Source organism: Balearica regulorum, chromosome 6, assembly GCF_011004875.1.
Source record: "Balearica regulorum gibbericeps isolate bBalReg1 chromosome 6, bBalReg1.pri, whole genome shotgun sequence".
Lineage (NCBI taxonomy): Eukaryota > Metazoa > Chordata > Aves > Gruiformes > Gruidae > Balearica > Balearica regulorum.
In genome coordinates, this window is record NC_046189.1 from 36,290,516 (window position 1) to 36,314,751 (window position 24,236).

Sequence of the window (24,236 nt, forward strand, 5' to 3'; positions counted from 1 at the left end):
CTTAATCTTCGTTCCTTTTTTGCGCCCTGCTCAAAGGTGGTGTCAGGATGATTTAGTGTTTCAGAATGCTTTGGAGATTAGTGCTGTGTGAAAAGTTTTACACAAGTGCTCCAGACAAATAACAAATACTTAACCTTTGTAAATTTAACGTTCAAAGTGTTTCAAAATGTTCCCCGTTTCAGATGGGGAAGTGCTACTATAAAGATTAAACCAATTGTATTTTGTCATGTAGTAAAGTACCACTCCCTCACCCATAGTCTTTTCAAAACCTCTTGTTTTACCTGGTCTCTTTTCTTTCCAAAGGTTTGCCTGGAGGACTTCTGAGTGGAAAGCTTGCCAAGTGTCTGTCCTCCTTGACCAGCAGGACCCTCACCATCAAAAGCAGGCAGGCCTTTGTGGAGGTGGCATACAAACCCGGGAGGTCTACTGCGCCCAAATCACCGTAGAGATTGGGATGCACCGACTGAAGGAAGGTGTGTGCGTGGGGTCGTTCTGAATTGTCTGGCCCAAGGAGATCTGAGGAGCAGAAACAGAGGAAGAAAGAAAGATTACACGCAATCATTAGTAGGCTTTGCCTAGCTGATGCCATCATTGTGTCCACCTTACACAGCGAAGTGTTGCTCAGCATTAGAGGGAGCAGGAGGACATGGTCCTCAGGGTCCTGAGGAACTGCCAGGAGCCACAACCTTCCAGAGTGAACTGGTGCCATTTCTGTAGGTGTTCTTGTATGGAGGGGGTGTTCAAAGGATGGTGGAGCTGAATTTTGCTTGGAGTTGAGTTTTCTTCCTCTCTTGTATATCAGGTAGCCCACCCCCTTGGTAACTGAATCCATTTATCTGTGGTTTTAGTCCTGGTTTAGAGTATAAAAAAAGATGTCACACTCCATTCCGGATATGGCTTTAGCCTCTGCTTCAGATTGATACACAATCTTTCTTGTGATTTGAAGGGGAAAGCAAAAATAATATTGTCACAACTTCTGAGCAGACAGACGGGTTTTGGACTGTGGAAGTGAGTTATTTTTCTTTTAGAAGAATAATGAGTAGATACAGATGCATGATGAATAATTCATCTTAGGCTGTTTTATTTACTCTATGTAGTGCTCTTGCAGAATATGTTTTTGAGCAGAGATGTAAGATAATAAGAACACAATATCATGTCTTAGATTTATTTACTTACAAAGGCAAAGCAAATGTTTCCTGGAAGCCCAGTGTGTCCTAGCATCCTGCACAGACTCAGAGATTATGTAAAACCAGACCCGTTTTAGTCTCTACTCAGTCCATGTATGGTTACTGCTTCACCCATCCCAAACATGTGGCACTACCTTGCTCTCCCAGCACAACCCCCCTCTGTTGTTCTGCACAAGTGTGCGATGCACGTGACTTTGAAAGTAAGAAAAATGCTGTTGGTGACAGGCGTGTATCATTTCTTGACTGTCTTCATCCTTCTGACCGCTTCTATGGTCCGTGCAGCTGCTGTATGGCATGTTGGTGAGGAGCAAGCTTTCACTGATTTCATTCACACTTCTTTATTCTTTTTCAGTATTGTGAATTACTCAAGAAGATTAGAGGAGTGCATCTGAAACCCTTACACCAATATAATTCGTAACAGACTTGGTCCTATATATCCAGTGTGTCATCACCTGCAGGTTTTTCCCTAGTTCAAAGTTCAGTTCAACTTAAAAATTGGAAGCCCTCCCCTCAACAAAAAGAAAACACTGGGATACCTCTTCCTTGTTCCTACAGTTCTAACCCTTTCTTTAGGAAGGAAAAAAAAATAAAAATATAGCCATCTGAAAAAAACAAATGTGCGGAGCAATTATACAAGGTATAAATTGTTACTGCTGTTCCGAGGCAGTAGTGCAGAATTGCAGCAGTCCTTAGAAAGTGAGAACCTCATCTGCTGTCAACATAGTCACACGCAAAGAGAAGGAGGGAAAGCCTGCCCTGTTATCCCTCCCTATCCAGGAATATTTAGTGTGTCTCTTTTACTAGCTGATCAATTTTTGTTCTTTGAATAAGTAAGGAATGACATCTTTTCTGGCGTCTTTTCTGGCAATCTGAACTGATAGAATACTTTTATTCGTCACTAGGGCATCTTATATTTTATTGTATCATTTTTTCAGTGATGGGGAGAAGATGAGGAAGTTAATCCTTCTATGTATAAGCAAATAGAGGTCTAACTGCTACCATCAAAAACACAGTAATTTTTCTTTCTTCACCTCTTGAGTGTCCTTAAAGGGATCATTCAGGAATCAAACAAGCGAGTCTAATAGGATATTACCATCCGTCAGAGTTGTTATTCTTCTGGTTACTTCCTATGAGAATTTGGACCTAGGCCCAGTGACATATGTGCAAGAAGATTTTGTCCCGTGGTCTCTCCAGCAGCATTCTTGGGTAAAATATGTTGAATCCTAGTTGGAGACAGGTACCATCTGTGCTGTATTTATTACATACTGCTCAAAGCTCTTTTATCCCCCAAGGATATCTTTCCCATTTTTCATTTGTTTAGTCTTCCCATCTATTTCTTCTTTTATTCAAATGTGTACGTTTAGACAGGGAGCCCCTGTTTTGAGTCCTTATGTATCAGTTATTCGGAAGGTTAAGTCTGCTGAAATCTTTCTATATTTTGATTATAAAATTCCAACTTGAAGATACTGAAAATGGAAAACTTTTACTGAGGTATTACTTTCAGAAATGCATTGATAAGATTTCATATCTTTCCTCTCCCAAGAGGTGACCTAAGAAAGAAATCCCTGTCTTGGTCCAAGTGTAGTTACATATTTTTTAGCCCTTAAGGAAGAAGTCCATACTTTTAACATAGGTGATGAGTGTTTGGAAGCAGAAGGTCTTCTAGTCTTTGAAGTCCTTTGTAATATTCTTGCATTCTGAGACTCTTACATCTAGACGAAGCTGGCCAGGAACACTTAGTAAATGTGTAAAGTAGTGTGTCATTCAGGTATCTGCGTTTCTGTGTATGTAGGTAAGCCAATGTATAGACACCTAAGTTATGAGACTGCGCTGTTTTTAATGTTAGCTATTCGGTCCAAGGAACTACATCTCTATTCAGTTGTGAGGCTTTTGTTAATTTTGACTGAACTTTAACACAATTAGCTTTAAACTGATCCTTGTGTTTTTCTTTAAGTATTTCATTGAATTTTAACACATTTGAATTTATAATGCTTAATTTTCACGGAAAGGTGATCATCTAATACTTCAGATTTATCATTATTCTTTTGATATCCAGAGATGGAAGCATCAAATCTACATGTTTGAAATGATGTTGCTTTTAAGGAGGAGACAAATTTTGCAGAAAAAGTAGCATAGAATATGCAAATGAGCTACCTACGGTACAGCCCCAATCTGCCCTTTCTGCCCGTCATCTCTGGATACTCCCTGTTCCTGGACATCCCGTGTCTGGAACAAACCGTAGACGTGGTGGTGGTTACACTTCTTCATAGCTCTTTTTTGATGTAAATCTGTTCACTCATATGGAGACTCTTTTAAATAAAGCAGAAATGCAGATCCTCAAGTTACTTTCATAGCCAGACACTGCTAACATGGGACACGTATTTTCTTCTCTTTTGTAAGTAGGCTTTTCTGGATTTAGATAAAATCAACAGTCACAAAAATCTTATCTGAAATGTGTTTTCCCACAATAAATTTTAATTAATCTGTGCGAACATTACTAACTAGCAATGCCCAGTGTGCCAACAAAAAAGACATTTGGTAAAAGTGTGGAAGAATATTATGCAGTGATCAGTTTATGAAATCTCTCTCCTTGTTTGGCAATACAACTCTCCTCTCAATAAATAAGTCCAATAATATGAGAATTAAAATTCCTCTTAGAGTCTGGGGATGGCGTCTGTGTTTATGTTCAGTTAATAAACATATGAGGTCCCTACATTTAATCTTCTTCAGGAATTTTTTACCTTCTCTTCTGAAGGCCAGGGAGTATCCTTTTGTTTTCTAATTAAAGTTTGCTTTTTGGATGTATCTAGAGACTCTAACTCTTTATCTGTAGTCTGGGAGATTGCATCCTTTATAAAATTCTCAAGAAGCATCTCCTCTCTTCTCTGAACTAGTTACCTACTCTCCCTAGTGACTGGGATTGCCGTTGTCTCCATATTTTCTGTAGCCTTCTAACTAGGGATCTGCCTGTCCTGTCATTCTTTCATAAAATTTGTGCTTTATATATCTTGACGTTTTTTCTTTTTCACTTGCTTGAATGAGATCCAATTTACTTCTCACTTTCACAATTTTCTTAGAATGTTTTTGGAGCCTGTCTGCTTAAGTTTTAATTATAGGACTGAAAAGACCTTTGTAAAATGTTGTTCTTCCTTGAATCTTCTTTATTGTTTACCCAGCATAGTAAACTTGGCTAATAAAGTGTATCTCTTATTACCATCTCACCAGCAAATCATTGTAGTTTCCCATCTTCTTAATCTTTGTTACTTTCCATCTGAAAATCCACATTAAATTCTCATACTCATACAAAGTTTTAAAGTTTTGTTTACAATTTTTTTGCTTAATGAGTGTCTCCATCATATTTGTCTCCATATATTTATTTGATCTTGAATTTCAGTAACAGATACGTGAAGTTGTTGTGCCTTCGTTATTCTTAGATACCTTTTAGTGTTACCCTGCAAAACTATTTTTTACAGAAGTCTTTATTACCTTTATACCCCTATTTCCTTTGAGAGATAATCAACCCTCACCTGTTAGTAGACGCCTGACTTTCTTATTCCACTGTAGCTCACCAGCCTATGCCCCTTTGTGCTTTATGTTTGGGATGCAATTCCACCTGGTTCATCTTGCATCAGGGTTTTTTTAGAAACTTGTGTGTCATCAGCTGTAGCAGCAAAACCTCCTTTAGTCAGTTTACAGTCCAAGACTTAGTAAATACTCACGTACCTTTTCACGTCTAATGATTACTTTCTGCTCCATCGCTGTGTGTATTCCCTTATGTATTTTTGTCTTACCGGCCACTTTACTGACAGAATCCCCAGATGATCTGAAAGTGGTCCCCTGCACTTTCATCCAAGTCCTACTTACACGAGTCTAAAAATGATAATTTTATTGCCTTTATCCTTTCTTGTTTTCCACAAAATACTGAGTTTTCTCCCCACTTCTGATAGACAAAAATATCTAATCCTTTCTTATCTAATGAGTGAACTTTTCAGACTATAGTTAAGTCTCATATGGGAGATGTTTTGGCACTGTATTTTATTTTCCAGAAATTAACGCCTCTTTGGAGTTACACAAGATGACTTTGAGGACTCCTTTCATTCATATCTTGTATTATTCTATATTTATTCTCATCCCTTTCTTTCTGGCCTTTTGTCTTTTTTAGTTCTAAAATATGTGTTTTTGCCTTCTTTGCTCTGTACGCTGTTTCCTAATGAGGGTGCTGCATTTTTTTCCCATGCAAGTTCTTTGTTCTGCTGTGAATCATGATCTTCCAATGTGTGTCTTCTGGGGGATTAGTGTTTCAAACTGGTACATGCAGTATCTGTTCAATAAACTATGGAAGTAGTTTCAGGAAGAGAAAAATACCAATGGAGAGTCCTATTTGAACGTGCCACCATCCCCTTGGGTGCTAGCTGTCTTCTGAGCCACCAGGTCTGACTCTTTAGAAACAGGTTGGTTGCACAGGTTGTTGTCATTTCTGGCTGTTACCATCCTGCATATCAATTGGGAAAAGACTGCCTTGATGGAGATTAGCTGTCCGTAGGGGTTGGTGTGGGATATGCACTGTTGGAAGAAATATGAACCGTGTCTGCAGTACGAACCCTATATTAAATGCACGCTGGGTTGTGGGGTTGTTTTTTTTTTTTCTGTGTTTTTGTTTGTTTGTTTGTTTGTTTTTTCAAAGTTATGCTGGTGAAGCTGCAGGAATGAGAAGATTGATTGACTCTACGGAAATTAGAATGTAGGGACTTTGACGTTTAAATCCTGTTGTCCTTGTCTGGTTTATGAAATTGAAAAGGAATAGTTTAGAATATATTAGTCATGAGAAAACTTGACTAGGACCATGGTGGGAGAGAACTGATGGTCAGCGATGATGTGAAAAAAGCTTTGTTCGACTGGCTCATTGGTGCAGCAACAGGAGCGTCCAGCCAGGGGCTTAGTTGACCTGAATCACAGAAACCGTGTTCTTAGGTGGAAGAACCCCCCCAAAAGATCCCTCTCATCCCAAACTATTTATCACTGGGATGACCAAACTGGCTTGAAAAGATGAGAAATACACCTCTGAAGTGTAAAATGTATTCAGGCAAGTCTGCATCAGATTTATATTGCTGGGATGCCGAGTTATTGATCTGTAAGCTCACCAAATGCTGAGCAGAATTTACGAGATACAACTCACATAATGGAAAAATAAATATGTAACAGCTGGCTTCTTCGGGGGAAACCCTTTAGAAGCAAGAGAGGAAATGATTTTACTCAGATCGTTGCGGTGCTTGACAGTAATGTTTAAATGTGTATTTCAAAAATTTTAGTTTGAATCCATTAGGGAAAAAAACATTTTCCCTAATGTCTTTTAGAGGTGTAATATTTTCAGTTCTTTCATGGAAACTAATTAAAGTAAAATGAAGAGAATAATGTATAAAAAGACTTTGACAGTGAAAGAAAAGTGCCTTCTCAAAGGTGGCTTATAAAGAATATGCCTTTTTTTGTCAACAAGCTGTTTGATATGACCATGAAATATTTATCCCTTTATAAATACTTTTATTTATATAGCTGGCTTTAGTATGCAGCAAATAATATGCTGCCCAGTCAGTTCACATGAGATACTAGGTTTTTAGTTCAGGGTTTCATCTTTGAAAGCTAAGATTTTAATTGCATTTGTATTTTTGTCATTATTTCTTGCCACTGGAACTGGATTAATTTCATTCAAAACAGTGACGGTTTGTTCTGAGTAATTTTGTCCCATTGTTGTTATGAGGATGGGGAGCTGCATTGTGTTCAAACAATAATGTTGAGTCAGAATAAAAAATAAAAGGATTTGTATGTACGAGGCTACACCACCAAGTGGGACACTGGGGAGAGATAACGAAGCCGATGGTGGCTGGTCTGGTCCTGGAACAGCAGACATTTGAGATAAATGAAGCTTGTGAACTTGGGCCAGCTCTATGTGGAGCAGCCCTGCTGCTTTCAGGGTCCAAGCTGGCTTGGCCATGCTACGAGTGGACTACCTCAGCATGTCACTAGCTTAGCTTTGGGCCACCTGTACCATGTTGTAGTATCATGGACACATCCATCGTGGTGTTTTTCTCATGGTACCAGGACTCCCGCAGTGATGTGGCATTCACTGAAGAGATTTCTGCTCCTTGGTGCTCCTTCCTCTTGAATGAACGCTAAACTTAGCGATGGGCAAAGTTTGCGCTCTTACGAGGCTTTCATGAAGTATATCCCCATCTTTGGGTTTTCTTCCCTGTTTTCCTTGTGGCTTCTCTCACCCTCTCCCAACAGTCCCAGTGACTTCCAGCATCTGGTGGGCTTTTCTGGATAACAGCCAACAAGGCTCAAACATCCTGGGAGAATCCCTTTTTCCTTGTCGTCATTGCCTTCACTGGCATCCCATCATCCCTGTTGCCTCCACTGTTTTTCCTGGACACTCTTAATGACTCGTCACCTCTGATCTTCACTCTGAATTTTTGCCAGATCTGTGATTTCTGTTGATAATCTCTACAAATTCTGCTACAGTGAAACAAGACAATATCCCAGCTGGGATCAGGATCCCTTTGTACAGCAGAGGGTCCGGACACAGGAAAACCTTTTATTCCATGGAGTGCTAATAGTCTGTGTCACTTTAATAAAATTGCGAGGATCTTTATTGTTCTGAAATACATTAAACTGTTGTTGCTCTTGGCAATCTGCTATTAACCCTCTTTCATGCTGTGATTAGCCTTCTATTCATACTTTGTTTCTTGTCTATTAAATAGATTTTAATTGAAAATAGGACTTCAACTTTGTGCCTTGTGGCTTCAAAACTAATTGATTCCTCTTAAAAGCGTAAAGGCACCCTTTCCATCAGGCATGGGGTGCATTAGGCTTTTTAATGGAGAGATTCACTGGACTAGGCTTGGCGCTCTTTTCCAGGCTAGTTAAATTACATTCACCACTTCTCTTTTGTCTAATCTTTTGTTTTTGCTATAAAAGCAAGTCTTTGGAGTTAGAGAAATTACTTACAAATGTTGTGCTGGTTTATCCCTATTATATTATGCACGTGTAGGTGGTTTTATAACACAACTCATTCCTTTGTGATTTTTCTCAAGTAATTTCCCTTCGTATTGATCCAAGTGTCTTTGGTTTATAAGTCCTGGCAAAGGCAGTAAGAATTTTTACAAAGATATGCCATCCCTTTCTTGTACCCTGGCAATCATTAATTTGGCTTAGTTTTGCGGAAAGATATGGTAAACATCTGGATTTATTGCCTTGAGAACTGGATATCAGCTAAAACATGGCTGCACCAGTATATGAGAGACAGCCCTGATATTCTTTACTTGTATTCCAGATATGTTAGTGATATTTAGAAATGTCTCATTTAGGTGTTACTATCAGAAATACTTGGTTGTTCATTGTAAAAGGGAAATGAAGTTAAAGTCCAGGAAAAAGTATTAGTTACCTCCGGAGGAGCTGAAAAACTAAATTTGAAAGGAATCACCGCAACCAAAATGCCGTCCTGTACATTTCTCTGTCTGGCCATGAGTGCTTTTTAACATAGTGTTGGTATGTATGCCTACTAGTATGTGTCTATGTGACTATATTCACAGAGAATTTATTTATTGGCTTAAAATTGCATTATGGAAATAATGATATCAGAACTGATTTCCTCTTCCACTCTTCCTCCAAAGCACTACTTCAGTAAAAATATATAGGGAAACAAGATACTTTAGAACCCAATTTATTATCTCCTGCTGGTAGCAATAACCTGAAAATAACAGCAAATAGTAAAATTCAAACTTGAGGCAGACACTGGTGCTGGGAACAGCTGTAGTTGCATTTATAACGGATAGATTCAATATAACAGCTATAGAAATGTGCAATGTTTCAGAGGCTCCCAGATTAGTACTTGATTGCTTTTTCAAGTTTGTTCTATAGATTGGGAAGAACACAGGATTTTAAAAGGTATGAAGAAGTGTAGTAAATAATCTGCTACTTGAATCAGAGATATTGCCTCCCCCTCTCACTCTTCGCTGCCCTGGCTCCTGCCTTTCCCCTTTCCCTCCAAAAGTGGTTAATATTTTTCCAAGGAAAATAATTACACAAAAAGCACTTTTTCTATATGAGGATAGGAAAATGCCATTACAAAGTCAATTATTGAGCAAAATCAGAAGGCTGGTACGTAAAGACAGTCCTAGCATCTGTGTTCATTTACCGTAGGCAAAATAATGAAAGAATAGCAATAGAAAATCACATCAATTTAAATAAAACTGATGGAAATCAACTGATGAAATTTGACTTGTCAATCAAATGGCTGAAGAAGGGATGAAACTCTTTTATGGGGAACCTCACTGGTCCATCCAGTCACTGGCTATCGTGCTAGGAAACGTGGCTCTTTAGACCCGCCTGGTTTTGGAAAAGGATGCTATTGTATATACATTTCTTAATGCAGCTTGTTTCTTTTTGTTCTTGTCTTATTCCTGAAGTCTTTCACTGGAGGATTGTAGTCAGTGTAGAGTGAATATAAACTGGCACAGGCCTAGAATATATTTGGATATTTGATTAGAATAGTCTGTGTATTTTTCTGATTTACAGTTTATAGAATATATAGAATTACTTAAGGAAGTGAGTAAACAAGCTAACTTATACCAGTGACAAGCAGGTTGTTGGTCCTGGGAAAAGAGTTCCCAGTGCTAGAATTAAATAGGGCATCAGCCCGAGGGAGGAAGAGGAGCAGGAAGGTGGTTGGCAGGGAGAGGAAGGCAGGATTTTCCTCCAATATCGGAAGGAGTCTTCCATGAGTCTGGGATGGTTGCTAAGCTCAGCTTACCAACAAAAACCTGCCCCTTTAACTTTTTGTAATCATTGTTTCTTGTTTTTGTTTTATCCAAACTCAATTTAAAATACCCTCGGCACCACTGGTTGTACCTGGTTAGTTTTCAAGGCAGGAGACCCAACCTCCTTTATCTAGTGACTTCCACATTTAGTTAGTTACATTGCAATATAGAAACAATCAAACATTGTTTATAGGGGGGAAAGAGCCATTGCTAATGATGACACCTTGAGTTGGAGCAGAGTAGGACTGAACTTTATTCCTTGGGTTTCTTTATTTCCTTTCATTTCTTCAAGTGAACTCTCCAAAAATGATACAATTTTGCAACGCTTGATGCTGAAAGGCAGGTTAAGCCATGCATGAGACTTCTTGGTAAAATAAATACTGTTATCCTTAAAACTCTAATACTTATCTCATTCTGTCTGTCACTTCACTTGCAAGGTCTCTAGAAGGGGTCTGTTTATGTTAGCATTCAGGTGAATTGGATTTATGCCACCTTGTTGTAATCTCTAAATGAGCATGTCAAAGGCCTTACAGTGCCTCAGAAATCATTCAGAAAATGGTCTTTTTTGCTAACATATTATCTTTCAGCTTAGAATTAAATCACATCTCTTCCATAATCTTGTTGCTCTGATGAGCTGGAATCATAAACAGTGATATTGGTCTGAAGTCTCAAGCTTCAGGATGTGCAAATCAAAATTTATTGGAATTTTGAGCACTGAAGTCTTGTGATCAGAAAAAAAAAAGTTGTGTTTTTCTTCAAATGATTGATTTTAAAGAAAATGGTAAAATATCTGAAAAAGAAAAGATTATCCATATATTGGACATATTTTTATAAATTCTTTTCAAGTCAATTCCATGCATGGAAGCAAAGAAAAATAGCCATTAAAAATAAAAATGACGATAAAGCAAACTCAGTAGCTATAAAAATTAATGAAGTCTTGGTAATACCATGACAGAATAAACTCAAACAAGCCTTTGCCTTTTGAAAGACCGCTTTGATATTGATTTATCTAAAGAGACAGCAAAATTCAGCCCATAATGTAATTAAAATGCACTATCATATAATGACTCGAAAGATAGATTTAAGAGTCTTTCCCCTTTTTTTCCTTCTTCCCTCTGCCCCGAATAAAAAGTCGAGAGAAGTTAATTGAAATGAAGAAATCTCTTATGATAAATGAAAATACAAAGGGAATCAGGTTTCCCAATTAATTGTCAGTATCGACAAAAGTGTACTTTGGCAGAGTTTGGGGTTGGCTCATCTCGTAGATGAAGAGGTTTGGGGATCCATGCCTGCCTTGGGTGCAGGCAATTCAAGTAAACATCTCACTTCCCAGGCAGGAAAGATGCTTTTTGCATATGTGTGTGTAGAAGAAACCGAGAGCCCTGCTCAATTTTGTTGAAAATAGATGAAGAGAATGCAAAGCATCCTGCACCTGTAATCTTGAGGTGGCAGCATCCCTGAAGGGGATGGGTACGGAGGGGTTCCCCTGTGCTCAGCCTTTTGTCACCTGCCTCTGCCTGGCTCCCAATTGCAGCGTGAGCTTTTTGGATTTCCTTCTCTATACATCTGTCTCTTCGGTATGGTGTAAAGAAGCCTCCTTGGCCATAAATCCGGGGGATTAGATTCCAGTTTGTTGCTCCAGCATTGTAGAAAATCAGGACTGAATTTATTATTAAGCATCTGTTTACTATTAAGCACAGTCTTATCTGGCCTGCTGAATATATATGATATAGATAAAACTTTACATGCCTTGCTGAACAGAGGATTAACTTTTTGCTCTGGGAGGTAAGACCCTAAAAAAGTACTGTTTTTTGGAGCATTCGTGAAAGCTAAGGCCAGCAGTAAACTTCAGAGCTCTCTGTGTTGGTCAGGGCAAAGTTACTACCCTGCTTTTCTTTTTCCTTTCTTTTTTTTCCCCCCTCTCAGTTACTAGACCAGTTGATGGGAAACTATGCCTGGGTCCTGCTCCATCTACCTCCCAGCTGTGTTACCTGCCGTGCCCATCCGAGTGCGTGGTGTCTGCCTGGTCGGTGTGGGGTCCCTGCCTTCACGAGAACTGCCAGGACCGTCATGGAAGAAGAGGTAATGGCTGGTCTTACACACTGTTTTTGCAGCATTGGGGGTTGTAAAGTGGGTAATGGAATATTACGATAAGATTGCAAAAGCAGTGGTGTCAAATTCTACATTGGGAGCTTAATGTATTTTTTTAAAAATTAATCTAACGTAGGATGAAGCTCTTAGATGTGCGTACAGGTGTAGAATATGACCTTTAAAAGCTTTTTGCAGTTATTCTTGAGAGAAGAAAAAAAAAAAAGATAAGATTTTTCAACCTGATTCAGATCCTTTTATCCTGCCCTGAACTTGTAGAAAAGGAGGATTTCTTGGGGTAGCAGCTGCAAAACTCCGTAGTGCCAGGCTGTCCCTCTCATCCCCCTCGGAAGTCCTCTGCACACCTGGATTTGAGGGCAGTGCTTGGGTGAGGATGGAGGGCGTCAGGACTGAGGGGTATCCCACATCTTGGAGCTTAGGCTCACCCCAGAGGTTGTTCTCATTCTGCGTTTGGTTTTAAATTTCTGGAAGAAGAGTATGCAAATCTAATTTAATCCCCCTGGATCTTAATTGCCCAGCGTACATGTTTCTTGCTGCAACACTTTGAGATTTTTTGCAGAGCTTTCCTTTACTTACAAAATAAGCTGAAGGGATGGCTGCTGGAGTTCCTGTCAGGGAATGAATAGTATCGTTTTGAAATGACACTTTTCTGAAAACAATGTATGTTTTTGAAGTGATTTGAGCCGGTCAGAATTTTTCAAATAAAAAAAATAATTAAAAAAACCCAAAACAAACAGTTAAACATAAATATTTGCAAAACCATTTCACTATAAAATTCTTTTGAATGATTTCTTTGTGCTGGTTTGAGAATGGTGGAAGTTCAGTCTGTTGTATTCTCTGGAATCTTTTATTCTTCGTTTTCTCTTCTGTTTTACGGCCAAAGCATTTCCATGTGGCCTCCGCTAATGCTGTGTGTTTGTCCCTTGTCTGAGGCCACCATGTATTTTTTTCTGCCTTTCTTAGAATTCTGTGTCATTTACATAACAAAACATGCTGAAAGATACTTATGTATTAGTTCTGCATTTTATATGGCAACATGACTTTTGGTTTTATTCAGAAGGAGGTAGATTATGTAATCAATTCTTTCATTATTTCTGTAACCTTTTTCTTCCACTTTACATTTGAATCTTCCAATTTAATAGGATGTCATTTCAAAGAGGTCTGATATGCATTATGTATCAGAAGTCCTTACACCTTCATAAGGCAGAATGCTAATTTCTTAGTAAACTGCTTTGCTGTATCTCAAAACAAGTCTCTTCATTAGTGGATTCCCAGGCAGAATATAGATGTCCTTTACATCTTCCGTTCCTTGACTGTTTCTCTCTTTTTATCTTAATGTTGTTATTACATTAATATATGCATCAGTGGCAAATTCCTGTATTAGGACATGTGTTTTTCTATCTAATGCTGATGAAAAGGAAAAAGAAATGTGAAAAATGTGGGTTGTTGGAATTTTTTACGCACTAGTAGATTTTGCATGCCTGGACTGTGGGGACACAAAGCCAGGTACTATCCCAATCAATTCGGTTTGTAAATGTTGTGCTCTTGTTTGTCTTTATATCCCTCAGTTCCAGATGCCCTATATATTCCTCTTGTTACTGGATTATTAGTATAAATATTTTTTGCAGTTGTCCAGTTAATTCAGTTTCTCTTTTTCCAGGCTTCAGAATGAGACAAAGGCAAGTGATTGTAGATGCCGTAGGCACCCTGGCAGGTTGTCCACATTTGATTGAATCTATTCCTTGTGAAGACCCAATGTGTTACGAGTGGATCGTTTCAGAAGGAATATGTGTGACTGACCATGGAAAATGTGGACCTGGGAACCGCGTGCTGAAAGCTGTATGCAAGAACAAGAAAGGTGCGTGATGGTATCGTCTTGAAAGCCCCGTGGTTTTTCGTGCCTCCTACAATGGTACTCTTCTGCAGAGCAATTGCGATTATTTACAATAGCTCCTTGCTGAATTTTTATGAAACTTTCAGATTTTTGAGTTGACTGTGATGCTCCTGGAAGCCTAGTGCTGATATTACCTGGGATTTTGCTTGGAGCCTTCCATTCTATTTTATCCTAAAGGAGGTCGCTCACCACTACAGGTGATGTGTTGTCACTGCCGGCCTTATCACAAAAGTGGGATACCGATGGCCCATTTCTCCCTAGAATCCCTTTTTTTGCACATCTTGTACTAAAGTAGGGCTGCAGCAGCAGTATGGACATTCACAAAATGAATCTGACCCCTAGCATTTCTTCTATCCTCAGTTTTTAGCGTGCGGTCTGAATGTTTGTCTTGTTATGATAACCCTCTTACAATCCTGAGAAGGGACGCTTGGTTGTGCTGCCAAAATTAATACAAGCATTACATGTAAATGAAATGATTGTACTAAGTAATACTTTACTTGGCAGCAGTTTGAGACCTGCAGTGCGTTCAGTTTGCAAGTTGTTAATAATGAATAAGTACATTTTTATATGACGTTTACAAACAACCTGCAAGAGCTTATTTCTTGTGCATGGTTTGAACCTCAGCCAAAAGTTTCATTTCTTGATAAGGTCAGTGTTGTCAGATCTTTAGATTCAATTATATGGAGCACGATTTTGCAGTCCTTAGTCACAGTGAGACTGTGCTGTCATCTCAAAAGGGGCAAAATTGTGGAACTTTAGAACCTGGTATTATATCTGAAAAGGAGAATTCTTCTTTTACGTGGTGCTGAGACCGATCGCAGGAAACAATTTCAAGTTGATAATGAGGGGTTAATTGGCAAGTGGTTAAAAATAGTGTGTCATTTATGAGGCATTAGAATCTGACAGAATAAAACGATGACTGCTTTGTCTGAAGAGCACAGATTCTCCTGAAATACATTTAAAATCTATGTGGTTTTCTTGTAAGTTTGTGAAATGGGGAAAAAAAAAAATCTTCAACTGTTATAAATTGACATAGTCAGAATAGAGTGGAGAGCAAAGAGCTGGCTCTGAAATTTGTCTGAGTGGTCTCTTCCAATGTGTGATCATAACTGTAGGGCTGGTCCTGCAGTGATGTCTGTAGATGAAGTCTTGTATTGCTAAGGAGAACCGTGTGCTTCATGCTGTTAAAACTGTGCCAACATCCATTTTTATGCTCTGACTTGTGACTAGGAAGGAAAACATATAACATGGCAGATGCTCATTGATCTCTGATCAAACCGCACTCTGTGGCTATGATCCTTAAGAAGCCGTGCCTTTGAAGTGTCTCTTCTTCACTTAATTGTTCAACAAGATATTGGAAGTTTCATAGTACCCTTTTTCACTTCAGTTACCCTATGTGTGTTATAGTTAAAAAAAAATAATATTTGAGATGTTCTTCCCACCCCACCACCTCGAGGCACACAGTGTCAACGATGTGATCGTTGTCCAGTTGTAATTGAGAAGGTTTCACAAAGAAATATCCAGATCACTAGGCAGATTAGAAGCACTGGTTAATACTAGTTTTAAACTTTTCTGAATTTTTGATCCTGTAGGATAGGACTGGCGGACTGCTTAAAGTCAAAGCTGAAAAAAAAGTCAATTTGTTTCTTTTTTCTGTCAGTCCAGTAATATTAGTTGCTTTGTTTATAAGGGTTTTTTTTTCTTTCTTCTGTAATGTTCTCTTATCTAGATTCCCATTGCAATAAGTGCTCTATTTTCTTGGATGAAAGCTGGAGTAAGCGGCAGAGTTGCATAAAGTGTTTTGCCTGGAATAGTTAGTTAGGAGTGGGAAGCCAGTAGGGAGTCGTGTGAAACTGTGAGACATATCAATTACAGGTAAAATAGCGTAAAGCCTATACTAATGCATAGCATTATACAGTTCAAAATTCTGTGTGAGTAACTGCCCCGCTGAAAGCGTGTAGCGTAGCTGCATTATGTGCTGGTATTTTCATTTACTTGAGCACCTTTTGTAGAATTCAGCTCTGTATCCTAAAATCCAGTCTTTTATCCAGTCATTCTGTCATCTGTGCCTGGCATTGTTGCTCCGTATTCCCACTGAATGCCAAAATGGATAAAATAATACATTTTTTTGGACCCTGTTAAATGACAAAATTTGATGTATCATCATCTTAACAACAGTTCATTTGAGCCTGGAGTATGTTGATTAGGGTACTTTGGGTCTTTCATGTATCTCTGCCTGCAAGATGTCTTCATTTTCATATAAATGCCAGACTTTTTGGCATGATGCTCTCTTCTTGCTGCAGAAGTAGCAGCAAGTTAGAAGTAGCTGATTTGTCAGGCCCATTTGTCAGCCATATTGCAGAAGAGCTTGGCATCGTGGCTTCTTGCCCTTACCCATCTTCTCCTCTCCCTCCATCCACACCGTGGTTGAACCCGTGTCCTTCACCAGCCCATGCTCTGGTGTGTAATGCTGGGCTGTTGCATACTGCTCTCCATGGCTCAGAGACATGAGGCGTTTTTCATGAGGAAGCTATTTTTCCCTTTGCCAAAAATGAGCTTTAATTATGTAGACTGCAGCGGAAGGGAACCGGCCATGTTTTTCAGTCCTCTCTTCCATGGCAGAGGACATGGCTGCTGCTAGCAGAGCCTGTGGGATCCTGTTAGCCTAAACGTCCCTCCAGCAAGGTGGAGCTTGGAGGTACATCTTTGTCTCTGATATATGTTGACAGAGAGTGGGTGAAGTAACAAGGCCTTAGCCCTTCTTTGTCCCACTGCTGGTGTCTCCAATGTCTTTCTCCCATGCCACGTCTCTTGCACGCTCGTGGTGCCAGCCCGTGCTGTGAGAGAGGGTTGGGAAGAACCTGTTTGGGAGGTGAGCAGGGAGCAGTGGCTAAGTAACCTCTTTCTCCAACTGAAACCTTCCCTTCAGAGCCTCTTCTAGTGCCCTTTCTTTCCATTTTAGAAAGCTATCCTTTCCGGTGAGAAGATTTTTTAGTACTGACCCAGGTAACAAACTGCTGCTGGCCTGAGATGGAGCTTGAACAACTCAGGAGCAAGTTACACATGGCTCTATCTCTGTTTGCAGGGTTTCTCTGAAGACGTCCCTGCCAAAGCACTATCTCTTTGGAAGGGCTTGTATGAATTTCAGTGAGGTAGCACTCTTACTTCCACTTGGTCTAGAGGTACAGAAATGACTTTTTGTTTCTTAAATAGGTTAATGTAGGGGGTCCATAATGAAGGGGCCTCCACAGGGCATGTACTATGTACAACATTTTTTCATGGAGTAGCTGGAGTCTGTAACTTGGGATTTGCAGGAGCTGGCATAGATGAGGAGGAATGAGAACACCGTAATCAACTCATTACTTTGTCATTGTTAGGTGTCTCTATGTTCCCACCTAGTAGTGTCTCTAATCTCTGTTAATAACTTAACTGAACATGCATATGAGGCTTGTGAGAAACTCTTAGCGTCTGGTCCATATCCCTTGAGTACGCCTCTTCTGTAGCTTCAGAAGACAGTAGTGTTAATAAATCAAATGAAATTAAATAATGTATAGCAATGCAATGAAGTAATGCATAGAATGGGAAAAGGCCTATATTGTGTGCTTCTTCCAAACAAAATTTTGCAGCAAAATGTTTTTTATTTAGCTAGTGAAGGGCAATGGATACTTTTGGGGAAGTTTGTGAAGCCAAAAGAATAGCACAGGAAAATGGATGATGATACTAAAAATTGGATTATGTAACCGTATCATTGGGTACATGGATCTATGATTCAGATCAAAGAATTTATTTGAAAACTCTGTTTTTCTATTCACAGACAACCCAAGAATTATTTGTGATTTTTCTCAGAGTTGTTGTTTTAGGTTGTTCAACAAGGAATTGAGTACTCTCCTGTTTGTAATGTATTGTTGATCAGATTGTTGCAAGTGTTTGATGTTTGTATTTCGGCAGTCTTGATTAGAACCGACAAACATTACTGTGCATTGACCAGATCAAAATAGCTCTCTGAAAACTTTCCAGTTCACTTGCTCTCCTTAAATGTTGCTGCTCGGTAGATACAAAACCATGAACATGGTCAAAACGTACTTGTTTCAAAATGCAATTGGACAGTAGCCAAAATGTATTGCATTTCATTTTTTGAAGATGATGACCGAAGTGATCTTTTGTGTGCTCTGCTCCTTATGTCTTTGTGATAAGTACAGGCATTTTGAGTGTGGTGAGACAAAAGAAATTCAATGTTGTTGTAGTGTGCAGAAAACTGCAGGTAACGTTAGACAGCAGGACTTGGCTCAGGGTCAGCAGGTAGAAGTTTGGTCCAAAGAGGAGTTGGTGTGCCTTCATAGGTAGTTACCCAATCTTTTGATTTAGATGCTAAGACAACTGGAATTAACATATAAATGTTGTTGGGTTCAGTCTGATGGAGGAATTTGGGACCCCTTTTTATTGTTACTTTCCATATCTTATTTTACATTGTATTAATAATAAGAAAATAGAAAACAAGAGAAATGTTGAACCAAACCGTGGTTTTTAGAAATGCACGTAATACTCCTGTAGCATGTGAACAGAGCACTCATTATGATGAGGAGTACAACCTGGTTGTACTGAGAACGTACGTAAAAGGAACTATAACAATAAATTCATGCAATAACAAGTATGACTCATAAAACTAACAATTCATTTTTCAGGCATTTTGTAAATGTTTCTGACAATACTGTAAACTAAATCTCACCTATTAGCAATGCTCTTGAATAGATTGTAAAATGTTATTATTCAGAATCATACCCTCAAGTCGTCAGTCTATTTTGTTGTAATTCCCATGTCATCATTTATTAATTTGCTTCTGCTTGTTCTTATTCCTACCAGAAGAACTATTAGTAGCAAAGACGATTCCTCTGTGATAGTGAACAGCGGAGTGTCTAAATAATAAAAAATATGAAATAATTTATACCCAAAGGCTTCATTGTTTCAATGAGAAATTATCAGATTGGTGACAAGGTTTAACGCAGAGGTAATGTGATTTTGCTGGATTCAGGTGGTTTTACTCTATTTGTAGTTAACTAATCTAATCACAGCTCAACAGCTGCTGAGTGTTTGCCATTCCTTTCTATACTGTCAGCTGGGGTATCAGGCTTACTTTGTTTTGTGGGAATTAAAATTGTGGGGTGGCCTTCCTTTTTGAGGACAGTATTTATAATGGTGCCAAATAATCTGTCGGTTCCCTATTGATGCCGTGTTGACACAGTGGTAGGGAGATGCGGGTGCCGAACCCAGAGGAGCAGAGTCCCAGGGCCAGAGGTGCCCAGAACAGCAGTGCTGTTGATCTTCAGTAGCACCCAAATGACTATTCCTGGGACCTGTCACAAAACCATCTTCTTCAGCAGCTTCTGCCTCACCTAGGTGCTCCCAGGCCCTTTGGAGGTTTCTGTGCACCCTTCCCAGTGTATCTGATAAATGACTAATACCTGGCAGGTCCTGGGACTCCCGGCTGTAAGGGGCGAACCACCCTGCTACAGACAATCTGCCAGGATGGTAGCTTAGAAATAAAACGTGCTGCAATCCTACTGTCATAGCTGTCATGGTGGCAATGTGTTTTTTTTAAGTATTCTCAGTGGAGTAAGCTGCTGGCTTTGAGCTCAAGAGTTATCTGAGCCCCGGGGGGCAGCACCCATTGCCTCAGCCCGGGCTCATTGAGCCCCAGCACTGCTGGACACGGGGCTGTACGAGTGGTCAGGAACGTAAATTGTTGTGGAGTAAAAAAATCAATTGTCCTCATTTCAGCAGTGTTACACCAGATGATTCAACCTCTGTTTTTCTTTTTCCTTTTTTTTTCTCCTGGTACTAATATTAAAAAACCCCACAACGCCCCCCCAAAAAACCCCAGAGCATGTTTGTAGGGGGTGGAGAATAGAGGAAACCCACAAAATAAGGGTGTTCACCAAACTTTTAGGCCTGTTGCTTCTTTGACTTTTGAGCAGAAAACCTTTAGACTACTGCTGCTGCTGCTGTTCTGGCAGTACTGGTAAGTGTCATTTCAACAGGACAGTTTTGTTTATTTTTCTGTGCGATCTCTTTGGTTCTAGGCAGTCAGTATTTAGAACATGGCACTTGCCAAGAAGAAAAGAGGAATTTGGTTTTTAAGCATTAATAAGTTCACTGAAAAAGTACATGTTTCAGGTGAAATACATCTATTCCCAAATTTCTGTTCCATTTGTTTATTTGTAAAACTGGAGAACAATATTTCAAAGAGTCAAAATGTTTTCTTTCAGCTTTTTTTTTAGATTAAATATTCAATGTTTGCCAAGTCTGTAGCAAAATTAAAAAAACCAAAATATTTTTACAAGAAGGTGTTAATATAAAAGCAAAATATGCCTTTTAGATTAAACAAACATTTTACCTTATCTTAAAATTACATTTTTCCTAAATCCTCCCCCAATCTCTCTGCAGTCTACTTAAAACAGAGTTACAGAGTTTCTTCTTCCTTTTACGGGTTTGGTTTTTTTTTTTTTTTGGTTCAGTGCCCAAACAGAAATCCATTATTCACACAGCTCTATTGACAAAGCAGACACTGAAATCCTGTTGGAATTCAAGCAAAGAGTAAAGGGAAGTAAGGTAATCAAAGCAGTGTTATTTTAAGATCCAATATTATGTTCTGCCAGAGCTTGACAGTGAAACTCTGCACTTACAGAAGCTGAAGACTCTTTGGGGGTAGAATATTAATAATGGTGTGCTCAGTTACCTGTCTATACTTCCAGTTCGATCACAACGTGTCCTGTGGTCCCTGAGAATGGATGTCCGCAGAGGCAGCTTGCGATGTGTGCTCCGCTCGGTGCACAGCGTCACAGGAGGCAGGAGCACCCCAGCAGCTCTGCTCGATTCCTCCGGAAGGAAGGGGCTGCTAGGAGAGGTGATGTCTGTTTTTATTCCTGGTTGAGGCCATGAAGCCAGCAGCTTTCTCAGAAGTTCCATTTTAAGATAAGTCTTAGCAAAGCCCAGTTCTTACCTGGGGACAATTCTTGATTTTTTCATCTTGTAATGGATTAATGCTATAGAATGAATTTGCAGAGTCTGTTTAATTTCTCAGACAAAAGATTTACTGTGTTCAATTTATTGAAAGTAAGTTTCTGTAGCACTGTAGCTGTGCTTTTTCAGATGCTGGTGGCGTGATTTGTGTCAGTCATCCAGAAGGCAGCTATAATCGGTATCTAGTGGTGATGTTAGCTCTGTGTAGTTGGTGGACAGAGATACCAGTGGACTTGATTAGGGATATAGCCAGCTTTCATCCTCCCTGTGCTTGTCGATATAAGATATTTACAGCTACCTGTGAAAATAGTTTTTTTTCCATGCCAGCTAGGCTAAGTGTGAGCTTGTGGTCGGTGCAGAATGCCCTCAAATGAATTTCTATGCAAAACCATGTTTGGTTTTTTTTCAGTGTCTAGTGCTCCTTTTTGGTACTTGATGTCTCCAAAAGATGTTTTTCAAGACTTCAGAGCCGTATTAAAATGGTGAGGGGCAAAGGCCATTTCCTCCCTATGGCTGTTTCAGGAGAGAGGAGATGGATTTTCAAAGATCCAGCTCCTGCTTGCATTAGTGAGAGGGAGCAGCAGGTGCTGATTTTTTTTAAAAAATGAACCAGAGCTTCAAACACCTTTAGATTCAGAACAAAGGTTCAAGGTAGCCCTTTCAGAAATGGGAATTACAACATTAAGAAAAAATACAAACATCGTTTATTATGGCAAGATCTGTATTGCCCTTTTATGTTTTAAATGTTATGGAATAAGTTTGACATAAGTTGATCTGAGCTTGTGATAAAGGTTACCTAAAGAGCATGGCATGTGTGAGTGACCTGTAGATCTGTTACGTTGGTGCAAGAGGTTTGAAGAAACTGTATAGAAGGATTAATATTTGTATACTAGGCTAGTGCAAATGTATGTTTTTAAACTTTATTTATAAACAGTTTTTTAATGTTTAGGGAATCTTTATTGAGTTTGATGCTTTCTAATTTTTCAGTTACGAGACTGAAATAAGGTTCCTGTATTGTATTTTATAACTGCAAAAGTATTTATAGTTAATTTTTAAAGTCTTGAAAAGAAATCTTAAAATAGATTTATTTGTTTTGCTCGTCACAATATATTGTAGACAAAAATCCGAGGTTGTTTCAAGAAGAAACAGGAAAAATACCTGTAAGTGCTAATAGCAATTCCTGTTTTCTCAGTGAAATGGAGCATGCAGCCTAAAATACCTGTTTGGCTGTTTTCTTTAAACCAAGCATAACTTTACATACATGTTGAGTTCATATTCTTTTTTAGAGAGTTATTGTATTTCCTAGGGAACACTGGTTCAACAAAGCAAAATAAGATCCTTCTTGAACTGTATTTGAAAGGTGGGTAGTAGGTAGATGACAGGTACTAAAATTAACGTGAAGACTAATATTTGCAGATGGAAGAGGAAGGAGGCTAGGAGGATCAGTTTGAAAAGTGTTATTAAGGACAGGATTCTGGATCTGTGACCCAAAGGTGGCTGAAGGTACCAGCAGGAGCAGGTGGAAGATGTGACAGTGAGAGTAAATCTCATCCATAAGAGTTGTGGTTTTTGGGACTAAAATGGTTCCAAAAGTAGTTAAGGATTTCACTGCCTTTCTACTAGTGAAGGAAGCATTTAACGTATCTAGGTATTTTCCTCATTCCTTGTAAATGATTTGGTAACATTTGTGTTAAGTCTTTCAAACACACAGCACCGGGCACACAATCTTGAGGAATGTAAGAAGTGGGGATGCTTTTTGACATCTTTTTCATCCTCTTCATCCCAAGCAGAGTCACTAAGGCGTTTTACGCTTTAGTCCCACGCTTGTTGGTTTTGATGCATATATAAAGGGGCTCTCTGAAAATACGCAGTGGCTATTCGTAGCATTCATGTCAGTGGTACTTTCACCTGGTTTTGACATGGTGCTTTTAGAGCCTCTTTACGCACTTGCGACCTCAAAACTTCCTCAGGCTTTAGTTTCCTGCCCATAATATCCCCTTGAGATACACGAATTCAAAGCTTTTTGCATTAATGCCATTCTTACGCCATTTCTCTTTAACCAGATATTCCACCGTGTGTAGATGACACCATTCACCCAACTTTTCTGAAGGATCCTGTAGCTAAATTGCAAGAAAGCCCAGCATGGGTTGTGCAGCTGTGAGCCTTTCATTTAAGCAGCCCTTCTGAACTCTTCGTATTGAGGAGACAAGTGACGGTCTGCAGAAATAATCACAAAATACTTAAAAAAAAAAAAAAAAACCCAAACCAAAGCAGCAACAAACAGGGAAAGTTTCACGTTCTACATTCTTGTAGCATTTGTCCCCTTCTGGTGTTGGACCAGCCGTGTCCATCCATCGAGCACGGCAGAGGGATAACTTTCCCTCGATGGTGGCAACGGTTTGTGACTTTTCTCCAACACCCAGCTGCTACTTCAGGGAGGTATTTGAATCTTCAAGGGACCAACCCCTCTGTCAAATGTCGTTTACATTAAGAAATGGTTTCAAAATTTTCTGGTGTTCAGCAGATGGCTAAACAGCACGTTTCCTTAGGACATGAGGCTAAAACAAGCCAGAAAACAGTTTTTAATGCATTTGATATTTTTCAAATTCTTAATACATAGAAAATTACCCAATTCTCTTGGCTAACCAAGACTCTTTTTTTTTTTTTTTTCCCTAAGAGAAATAATCAAAACAGTATAAAGGCTTTAAATGATCATTAGGGTAAAGAAACAACTGGCTGTATTTTACTGCATTCTGTATGTGAGGTTTAGTAGGCTGGAATCCAACTCGTACGATATAACTCACAGAAGAAGAAAATGTTTCAAAATAAGCTGATCAAGTTCTGTATGAGGTAGTATCTAGGAATTTGTTTTCATCAGATAATATTAAAAGAAATAAACTAAACCTGATTCTGCAGACAGGAGACTGAGACCTGGTACTGAATATCTGTAACGACTGGAGGCGTGTGGGGCTGGGGCCTTCCCTCCATCTCAGTCCACGGGAGGGTTTGGGGTGTGGGGAGAGGAGAGGGGTGACGCGGAGAAGTCAGGGAAGAAGAAAAGGCTGGGAGCAGCCTGCAGCCATGAGGTCTTTTTGCTGACTGTGCCTCAGACAAGGTGAAGGAGCTTCTCCCGGGGCCTGGTGGTGTGCGGTGCTCTGGGGGTCAGCAGTAAGTTTCTCCTGAGGCTTATATAAGGGAATAATTTGAATCTAACTT

General features: G+C 39.3%; 1 protein-coding gene across 5 annotated transcripts in view; it reads left to right on the forward strand.

Moving 5' to 3' along the window:
- THSD7B (thrombospondin type 1 domain containing 7B) overlaps positions 1-24,236 on the forward strand; it is a 355,621-nt gene that overhangs the window by 161,147 nt on the left and 170,238 nt on the right. For all 5 annotated transcript variants that reach the window (XM_075757230.1, XM_075757233.1, XM_075757234.1 and 2 more), the window contains 3 exons: positions 304-473; positions 11,927-12,082; positions 13,770-13,967. In XM_075757230.1, coding sequence (XP_075613345.1) covers positions 304-473; positions 11,927-12,082; positions 13,770-13,967 — 524 coding nt within the window. The remainder of the gene's footprint in view (positions 1-303; positions 474-11,926; positions 12,083-13,769; positions 13,968-24,236) is intronic.